This window comes from Hyposmocoma kahamanoa, unplaced genomic scaffold (assembly GCF_003589595.1).
Source record: "Hyposmocoma kahamanoa isolate Upper Pololo Valley unplaced genomic scaffold, ASM358959v1 80, whole genome shotgun sequence".
In the NCBI taxonomy this organism is placed as follows: Eukaryota; Metazoa; Arthropoda; class Insecta; order Lepidoptera; family Cosmopterigidae; genus Hyposmocoma; species Hyposmocoma kahamanoa.
Genome location: NW_020654051.1, coordinates 7,489,516 through 7,500,297, shown reverse-complemented (window position 1 = coordinate 7,500,297; position 10,782 = coordinate 7,489,516). Strand labels below are relative to the sequence as shown.

Below are 10,782 nucleotides of genomic sequence, written 5' to 3'. Positions count from 1 at the left end.
GTGTTTGGTTCAAATGATTGATGTACACACAACCAGACCCTTTGAAACCGTGTAATGTACCACAAACGGCATGTAAACTTCTGGTTTAATATTTCAAGTATATGTGATAATATTGAATATTTCACTACAATATGATGCAACCTGTGCAAAACAGTAAACATATTTTATTATACGCCAACTAAGTCAAATATTTATGCTTATTTTGAAGAGATATTAAATTATACCCTTTCAGGGAAGTTTCATCACAATTACTCCTTATTCTACTAAGTCTAAAGTAGACTTAACAAGAGAGAAGTATAAAATTGTAAGAATATTAATTTTAATAAATGGTATTTGGGTGGTGAATAATTGTAATAATTGAAACAATAATTATAAATATTATAAACCATATTTTCCAAACACACTGTCATTGATTTCCACATAAGTACTCATAAGAGCTTATATTACAATGTATTAGGCTATTATGATAGAGCTGAGCTGAACCTGGACTAGGATGGTTTAAGTTGCCTTAGGTGATTTAAAGTATTCTTGATCCATTTAAAGTAAAAAGATTAGGTAAGGAACAGGCAAGAATAATAATCACATGAATCACATATGTTAAGTAACGACGAAGTCAACGACGATGGTTACGTGTTTGTCTAAAATGATGACTCTGGTATTTCAAGGAGGAAGGTAATTGGAAGGAGGAAGCAACGCACTTCATGCCAATGGGCAGTATGTCAGTCCTTAAGGTGTAATATATTCTAAAGGTCATGATTTAAATGAATATAAAAAATAAATAAAAAAATTAATAGTAATGACGATGTACCAGACGACCACACCAATTACCTGGTTGCAAACTAAGAACTCCCTACATTATAGTAAAGGAGCAACGGAATTCACTTAGGAGCCCTGCCCGGAACGCCTAGCCCAGAATTTTAGAAAAGTTTCCATTTTCCGAATTGATCCACAGACATGGGATGATGATGAATTGAATATGGGTCCTCCTCATCCAACGGCTCCGACGCAAACCATTGGGAGACGGAATAGTCCGGACTTTCTAATCGACCCAAGGAGGAACGGTGATGAATGGAACTAAATTGTAAAGTTTCTGCACACATTCTCCAAAATACATTTCATCAGAAACCGACAAGCAATCAACATCACTGCGATGGCTGAGATTTTGAAAGTCCGATTCTATAACACGGTCGTTGCTTCTCTCTTTTTCTTCACTTCACCGAGTTCAAAGTTGCTAATTAGTGTCGAGCAGAGCCGTCCCAAACGCACTGCAATACGCCATAAGTGAGTGAACTAGCGCTTCGTAAAAATCGTACTTCGTACAGTTGGACCCTGAGAAGAATGCCTAGTTTTTTGCAGTGGTTTTTGTCAAGGACTCGCTGAAACCCACCAAAGTTGAGGTTGAATGAACTATCAGCACAGACAGGTTTTTGAAAGTCTGAGAGAGAGAGAGAGTGCTCCGTTTTGCAGAGAAATGACGCGTTTGTGTTTTAATGTCATTAAATTGGACCACATTTACATCTTCCTAATTGGAAGCAGCTTTCAGCCACAGGTTGTGATACAACCGTGTGATCATCGTCTCACATTCTTCTACGACTCACTCTTCGTTGTAGGCACGGTCATCTCACAGATAACTCTCCACCACTACTGTGTTCTCTGCATATTCAAAGATATTCAGCAGCAGTTCATTTATACGCAGAAAGAATAGATTAGCGGAGAGGATAGATCCCTGACGTACACAGGGTATTAACGAGTAGCCAACTACAACTATTCACCTGTACCTCAGAATATCGCCTAGCCACGTGCAGAAGCCAACAGGAATTCCATAGGTTGTTGTAGAAGTAAAGCTCCTTGTGAAAGAATTCCTCATTATCAATTATTTAAATTATTAAGTAAATAGTAGTCATTGTCGATTATCGTTAACTTTAAGTTATCCGAGGACCACGCCTGTCTTCACACTTGCCTTCTTTCGATATTCTTTTTTCCTCAAACACTAAATAAATGCTCCTTTGCTGACGACGTTTATAAACATGTTAAAAGGGACGTAGCCTTAAATGGGGTTTGTATATTATAATTTTTTTAAATATTTCTTTATTCGAGTTTGTGTTTTATCAATTACATCATTAAGTGCAGCAAAATCAGTATTGTACTGTCCGATTGTTGTTCAATTGTTCTGGCCACTCGAAATATTTGTACTGATTTGACCTCGTCTGAGTCATCGTTACGATTGCGGTACAAATCTTTGACCTACGTTGAGTCACTTTAACACAACTTTTCTTGTATAAATCATTCATATGGAACCAATGTTTATGCATCCAAAATATCTATCTATGAAAATGAACAAAAAATTACAAACTGACCCAAACACTACGAAGCTTCTATAAGTAGATAACAATCTAAAAATGCAATTTATTGATAAAGAATTAGTAAATCCAAGAGGTCAAGTTGAGTTTATATTTATTACTGCAGATGCCAGCGAACTCTGGTCAGATGTATAATATCTGACAGGATGTCGTGCGATACGAGGATAGAATGCTACATTACGGTATTATAAATCGACCCGTTTAAATCGCCTCCAGACGTAGCTATGCGGACAATACCAAATTGTCGGGTTTTAATTCCACTCACTTATGGACGGGAGTTCGCTATTTATAACTGAACACGAAACAATGCAATTTCATATCTTTGTGTTATATGCACAGTTTAAATAGAGTTTATGTATAAAATTGGCCATTGTGCTAACAATCGTCATGTTATCTCTCTCTTATATGTCTTTCTTTTTTATCTACAGAACACGACAACAACATTTGCTAATCACACTGCTTAATATATGTAAATTTGTTACATAATGGTAACGAGTGTGGGTTTCTCGCACACCAAAAGAGCTGTTTCGTGGCGAAATGACCATAAAAAATCTTAAAACGTTGTCACTACATTAGCGTCTAGCGTTCCAATACCGACATTTCAAGATGCCTTCTGTTAAGTGTTCATATACTTCAGCCTGCCTGTTCCTTATCCGTCCTAGAGCTAAAATTGCTTGAGACGGTGTTGATAATGTCCTACATCGTTGTACTTAACTCTGGCTCCTTTGTTCGCAGTGCCGTCGGTAAAACCTGTCTGCTGATCAGTTACACCACAAATGCCTTCCCCGGGGAATACATACCTACTGTGTAAGTAAATTTAAAACCTTATGCTTTGTGTGCTAGATGAGAAGATCCCGAGTTCAATTTCCGATATGAGTAATTAGAGAAACGAATTATTCTAAATTGATTTTAGGTGTTCCAAATAGTGCTCCGCGGTTAATTTTGTTACTCTGTGCTCATAGAATTCCCTAGTTCTTTGTTGTATAACAAAAGTTATTTCTTTTAATGGTAGTGTACGAACAGTGAACAATAACCAACCCTGTATGATCGGAAGTAAGAATCAATTTGAAGAAGCTGTTATTATTTCCAGATTCGATAACTACTCCGCAAATGTTATGGTGGACGGGAAGCCGATCAATCTGGGACTATGGGATACAGCGGGGCAGGAAGACTACGACCGACTTCGGCCACTGTCTTACCCACAGACTGATGTGTTCCTTATATGCTTCTCGCTCGTCAATCCGGCCTCCTTCGAGAATGTTCGAGCTAAGGTAATCATTTTCTTCTTCTTTTTTAATGCTATGGAAAATTAAGAAAAAACTTATTAAGAATGCGTCTACGTACTTAGTGTTGTACAGGCGTAACAAAAACATTTAACTCTATTTCAGCCTTTGATCCGACTTACGATAACAAAAATGGTAGCAAAGAAAAAATACGTTGAATTAGCATTACAAAATTTTACTTTCCCTTGCAAATCCAAGTGAACGCTCACTTCTAAATGTGTTAAATGTGCGTGTCATAAAATATTTTGTCCTCCTTATGTTTGTATCTAGTAATTTCCGCAGGAATTTTCCAAAACAAAATATTCCAACTTTCCTTGTGTTGTTTCAGTATGATTTATTTATAATTTTTAATCAATGTAAATTTCCTCGCCGCAACCGTAATATTGAAAACCCTTTGTTATTTGACCTGAAATATCATTGGCACCGCAAGCTGTTTGTTTAATTCATTATGTACATAACCAGTTTATTGTAACCACAGAATCAATTATTAGACAAACAAACAGAAGAAAAACCCTAAACGTCTTGCCTGTTTCTTGCCGTTCCGTTATTCTTCCAATTTGTGCGTCCTACTGCTTTTCTGCTGTATCCACCGATATCATAACATAAATGTCAGCCATTGTGTTTATTCGTACATTCTTATATTACATATTATTAGAAGTTAAGTTTGTTTAAAAACAGCTTTCTTCACACTTATCTACTCCGAACCAAATGGTCGGTTAGGGGATCAGATATTTTAGAGCATCGATTGTGCAGTATAATTTGATGTACAGTCAAAAGCACATCGAGCTTGACACTTTGTACTTTGGACCACCGTTCTTGTCGTAAGTGGCATAGAGTTGGATTTAAGTTTTAAGTGTCAAACTTGACGCTGTACATGCTGTACAAAAAAATTATTGGGGTTCATTTTCGCGCGTGGATTTATTTAAATGGCTTTATAGACTTTGTATACAGGATAGAGTAAAAATATTTAAATAAGAGTTACCATTTTTATTCTTATTACTAACAGTGCAAATTTTACCCCACAGATAGTAAGGTGGGGACAGGGAGTTCTAAGATACAGGATAATACTAATTTGGCTCTTGTCTCAGACAAACATATTTGAGCTCTGTGCATCTACCACGAGTTTACTGTGACAGTTATCGCTAGCGACCGAGTAGTAGCGGTCACAAGAAGAAACAACATTTTGTATGCAAACATTTTACTGATAACTGTCATTGTAATCTCATGGTAGAGGCGCTGTTCTATTGTTTTGTAGTTCTATTGGAAAAAAAGAATTGGCAACTTCCTTCTTTTTTTGGAGTCGGTTAAAAATAAACTAACGTTATTTCATTTCTCGTTATGTTTGCGATGTCATGTGAGCGAGCTCCATAACTTTATTAATTAAGTAATCAACTGAATTTTTTTTCATTTTTCGTTGATAGAACTACACATAAAAACAACTGGTAAATCCTACAAAAAATAAAAAACTACATTCAGTATTTATTACGAAATGTGAATATAAGTTCTTTGTTGTTTTCTTTGTTGCTTTTTTTATAACATAATATCAAGTGACGCGACGGTGTCGTGCGCCTGATGATAAGCTACATGCCTGGCCTTAACTGTGCGTATACATTAAAATGCAGTGCACATCTGTAACATGGTAGAATAAAAGTATAAAACTAAAGCAAAATTACACTGTTGTCTAAGAGTATTATGTACTACCGTTGATGTACCTTAACTATAAAATAAAAATAAAACATTTTTCTGAGATTTCTTGCCATTATTCTGCTGTTTCAGAGTCGTTTCACGGTAGTCAGATTGACTATTATCTATAGATATTGCAAAACAAATATTTAAAAAGTTATATATACATGTCTACTATATAATTAAACTGCCTCCGTGGCCGAACAGTTACCATGCCACGCAGAGGTCTCGGGGTCGATTCCCAGGCCGAGAGAAATATTTGTATGGGCTACATTTATTTCTCTCGTGAGTTTGCGTGTAATTTGTAGTGGTCTATGTGTGTGTCCATGGCACCCGCGATACAGGGTTTCCCTAGTCCGGGGCTATGAGTGTGTGCACGTTACAAATAGAACGCAAACCAAACCACGACGTACCGAAACGCGCTGCTCAGCCTGCGATATTGTCACTAAAATGAAAACATTATATAGATTAATCATGTGTTAGTAGTACCTGTTCACGAAAGTAATCTGCAATTGCAGTGGTTCCCGGAAGTGCGGCATCACTGCCCGTCGACGCCTATCATCCTAGTTGGCACCAAGCTAGATCTGCGCGAGGATAAGGACACCATCGAGAAGCTTAAAGACAAAAAACTTGCGCCCATCACTTACCCACAGGTAACATTATGTTAAGGGTTGTTGACTTTTATAACATTATGACCCTTAGACATCATTTTGAATATCGATGTTTAATCATGTGGGCCTACGCTTTTCCCACAGCCTTTAAATAGATCAAAGGCTATAATAGCAATGATCCTAAAACACATACAAAAAATGTGCGGAAATATATTTTTTTTTTTAAATCCCGTAAAAAGTGAGCGTGATTACCATTGACTTACAATTATATGGACGTCGGGTCCGCGCTAAAAAGTGTCCGCACTTGTAAGGCGCTAAAATCGTATACAGAGCGCGACACTCCGCTTTAGTCTTCATTTGTTCTACTGACAGCGCGATACTGCGATGACATTACAATTTAAATTTCGAATAGGTTGACTTGGGACATTTTTTTCGTGGTTTTTGTATTAGACCCGTCGTCCATTTATTTGTAAGTCAATGGTGATTACGCCACTTTTTTAATTCTCCAGCACTCATTGAGCGTCTTTTTTAACCGACTTTGGAGGAATTTCTTAATTCGACTGTTTTTTCGTATGTATACATGATAACTCCGGAATTTGTGAACCAATTTTGATGATTCTTTTTGTTTGTTGGAATGAGGGTACCTCAGCAGTGGTCCCAATTACATTTGAAGCAAACAAGCAAATATTCCACCTCTACCGGTGGCAAACTAGGGGATGATGAATCCGGTTTCGCGCACTTTCTGGTAACCGAGTTCCAAAAAACTTGGCAAATAGATGTAATTCCACGAACATTTGAGGTTGTTTTTTTTGTACTCTGTACTCAGATTATTTATTATTTGATTTATTCCGTTGGTTTTCAGGGTCTTGGTATGGCGAAGGAGATCAGCGCAGTGAAGTACCTCGAGTGCTCTGCGCTGACGCAGAAAGGCCTCAAAACTGTGTTCGATGAGGCGATACGCGCTGTACTCGTGCCTCTACCGCCGCCGAAGAAGAAACGGGCGTGCGCGCTGCTGTAAAATATACACCATTCTAGGTAATTATTGTAATTTTCGTACGGTATTACAATCAAACTGTCTTAATCTTGTGTGAAATGTTCATAACTTTAGAGTTTAGTAACTTCGTATTGCTGTCAGCATCGTCTGGACTCTAACCGATTGAATTAATACTTAATTCAAATGTCAGGTATTTATATACCGGGCGACATGTTGAACGAGATAAATATTTAAAGAGGCAAACGAGTAGCTGATATTTAATCCGAATATGTAAAAAGAATCGCCCCTAAACATGAGAAAAAAATGTGCCATTTTACAAATACTAACACTCTTCATTTGGGCTACTCCACAGACATATATCTAGATAGACACCGCAAGTACAGCAATTTGTATGAAAACCAAGCGTTCGTACGTAAACGTATTTTGTACCCCCTATGACGTCACAGAACTATTTAGTGATGGGAAACCTTCCGCTCTAAATCTATTAATTGAACGGAATACGTACGATACGATTCTAAATAGAATAATGTTCGTTCAAGTATTTGTTGATTACAAGTAGTCATAATATTAATATACTACAAAAATACTAGAATAAGATAGTTATGTCCTTTATTGAAACTTGTTTTTAAACGGAAAGCACAAGCGGACTTCACGAATTTGCACGACTAATAACATCATTTGCACAACATACCATAACGTAACACCTCATCATGTGCAATACTAATAAGCCATCGTTATGAACATCACTGCACTCGTGATAAACGTGACGCCCTGTCCAACACAAAAGCGCAGCGAACTAACCGGGCAGGTAAGCTTCTATAATACCATTTGGCATACGGTGATTTTTAGGCTAGGAAGCTGTCAGAGTATTCACAGAGATGAGTCTCTCATTCATCACCACATATTGTAAAAAACAAATGGAAGCAAATTAATTTGCTACCCGCGAATCCAGTGAAGTTAAATCGTCCAAAATAGCTGCGCTTGTGTTAAATATTTTTGTCACACAGTTAATTTTTAACTGCATTTAGAAATTAGTGTTTTTGTGCACCTAGGTTTTAAAGCAAGTTGCAAATCCAACTAGTATTAATAAAACCAGAAAAAAATAAAGTAAGAAATGACTAAATGGCGCGGCCAAAACTCGTTTGTAATAAATATGCCTACAAGTAAGGCCGTTCAAAAAACAATCCAACGAATTGCCTAGCTGCAACGATTTAGTCACTAGAATTTTATTTTCAAAAAATACCAAATTCGGGACATAAACTTTGGTCGAGGTTCTCTCCAAAAACCATTGTAGTGAGACTCATGGGAGTTTTACTCATGCATTCGGAATGAAACGTTTCTGATTCATTTATTAACAGAGACGTGTTCGATTTTAGGTGTAAAAAAAAACGTGCGCAGAGGCACCTCTGCGTAAAAGTGGCCGGCACTCACTGCATGTTCGATCTTGCGCATAGTATTACAAAATGTTATAGGTGTATTTTCCTTAGAGAAAAATATTTCAAAATAAGGTAGTGTTTTTGTACATATTCGGTATGGGTATCACCTAGTCGCCTCTTTAAATATTTATCTCGTTCATGGGGTCAGCTTGGTTAGACTATGGCTTAAAGCCCTCGCCTGAGACTCCTTCAGGACATCAACAATTCCAACATTTTTGGCAAAATTTTACCTTCTTTCACAATCCATCGATAAAACTGTCGACAATTATATATCGATAAAACTACATGACTATTTAGAATTTTATGAAAACTGGCAACACTGGCTGAATGAAAATTATATTTTTCTAATATTATAAAAAATGATAACCGTCAATTTGCATAAAAACCGCTAAAGTATTTTAATAACCGGCAATTTATCTCACCACTGCACTGAGTCCTTGTTATATTAATTAGCCTTCCAACCTTGACGTTGGCGAAATGGTCGCGCAAAACGACGGAGCCATACCTATATACAAAAGTTGAAGTTGAAGATTGTTAACTTCTTGAAGCATATCTCATAGACACTCTAGTCCGGTTTGTAAATATCCCTAACAGCATACTTGTACAAGACAAAGATTCCATTAATGGCAGTGGCGTATTGGGCCTTCGGAGACCAGTTTTACTGCATCCTAAAATTTATTACGGAAGATGTATACTTGTGATGTCATTTCCTTAAGCTTACAAAATCCTACTAAAGTAATAAGATAACACAGCACCTCACATTTAAAGTCTTTTTTGTTACATTCAATTTTTGTTATCATTCCAGGTAGTGTAGACACACAACAAGCCAGTGTGACCAGCATAGCTTCCATAGTACGCACCGGACAAACAAAAGTGCGCTGTATAAAGGACTGCAATAAATGCATACATAGATGTTAATTTTTACTGTTAATATAATTACGCATATGTAACGTGGGTTGGTGTGAGTGAGGTTCGTATATGTAAATGCTTTTATATAATCTGGGGACTCGTTCTTTACGCCACTGATGAAAAGTTCTCGAAGGTTCGAGAATATTCCGTGAGTTTCTAGATGCAACTTCTTTGGAATCTTTATGTCAGTGATTTCTGTGTAATTTTCTTGAAGAATGAAATTGCATACCTGGGGATCTACATCAAAAGACAATGTCAAGCATGAGGCTTCATTCGCATTATTATTTTGGCCGAGTATTACATATTTCACAGTAATTGTTTAGGACGGATGTCAGACGGAGAACGAAAGTCGACCCCAGGTTTTTTAGAGTTCCAACAAGCTAGCATTCTAGAAGGATTGGCTACGAGACTACCAGTGCACGGAAAGGTTCTATATAAAAATCTAAAATTTGGGTGCTTTTTTCCTAACTCTTTGCTATAACAAAAAGTTACATTCCTGTTACTGAAAATTGCATTGGTACAAATTGTTTTTCCTCCTTTATGTTCTATGAATGAATGAAAAGGAATTGTTGAAAATTTTTGTTTTAGGCAGAGGTTATATTTTTCGATTTTATTATTGCTTTTTGTTTCCCATTGTTGTAGAACTGTGTAAAATCGTCGATAAGTACAGTATTTGTTAGGCACGTGATTATTTTTTATGTATTCATAGTATTTTAACTTTTTAAATATAATCAATTTGATGGTAACGAAATCGTTTTTAACAGACTTTAAAAAAGGGAGGTTCGATACATTCTACTAAAGCTAGGATTTCAAACGGATGGTTTACTCAAACTCGTTTAAACCAACAAAAATATATTAATTTTCTTTTAATTTTATAGAATATTATTTCCCATATAATCATCATAGCTTTAGCAGAATATAAGCGGAATTGTAGACCATAGAAGCACCCGCGTGTTGGCCAATACGTTAGAAACATATCGTCGGCATAATTGAGTTGTGTGAGTATGGTTATAGTGTACTTCAATGAGTTGACGGGGAAGGAATTAATACGATAAGAAAATTCATATCCACAGTTGAAAGAGGGCTAAACCAAATCTAAGCAGATTTTTCGTAGGAGATTTTTAATGATTTTGTTAATGAATTTGTGAACTTTAAAGCAGCCCTTTCTCCCTTTCACTCATCGACGTTATGTACGTTATTAGGTTTATTATGAGGAATTTTATATGACCTGTAGGGCTAGAACGAACAAGCGCGACTGGCGTGAGAATAGCAGTATCTCGTGCTTTATGTCGCTCTCGCGCTAGTCGCGCCTTATCGTGCTAGCCCTACTGTACTTAGCTCTAAGTTTGAACAGTTAATAAATTAAAATGATGTAGGGCATTATTAACAAAATAAACCTTTGAGTATAATAAAAATTTCTTAATACAGGGTGTAAAATAATTATTAGCGAAATTGCATTTGTCTATGGACCTTAAATCGGCTTTGCAAAGACCCTTTCCACACAAA

At 36.6% G+C, this 10,782-nt stretch overlaps 1 protein-coding gene across 1 annotated transcript in view; it reads left to right on the top strand.

The window, feature by feature from the left end:
* LOC113233730 (ras-related protein Rac1) overlaps positions 1 to 10,394 on the top strand; it is a 55,601-nt gene extending 45,207 nt beyond the window's left edge. The window contains exons 2-6 of the mRNA XM_026468909.1: positions 3,096 to 3,167; positions 3,451 to 3,631; positions 5,845 to 5,979; positions 6,800 to 6,972; positions 9,173 to 10,394. Of these exons, the coding sequence (XP_026324694.1) occupies positions 3,096 to 3,167; positions 3,451 to 3,631; positions 5,845 to 5,979; positions 6,800 to 6,955 (544 nt within the window). The 3' untranslated portion in view covers positions 6,956 to 6,972; positions 9,173 to 10,394. The remainder of the gene's footprint in view (positions 1 to 3,095; positions 3,168 to 3,450; positions 3,632 to 5,844; positions 5,980 to 6,799; positions 6,973 to 9,172) is intronic.
* The last annotated feature ends 388 nt before the right edge of the window (positions 10,395 to 10,782 follow it).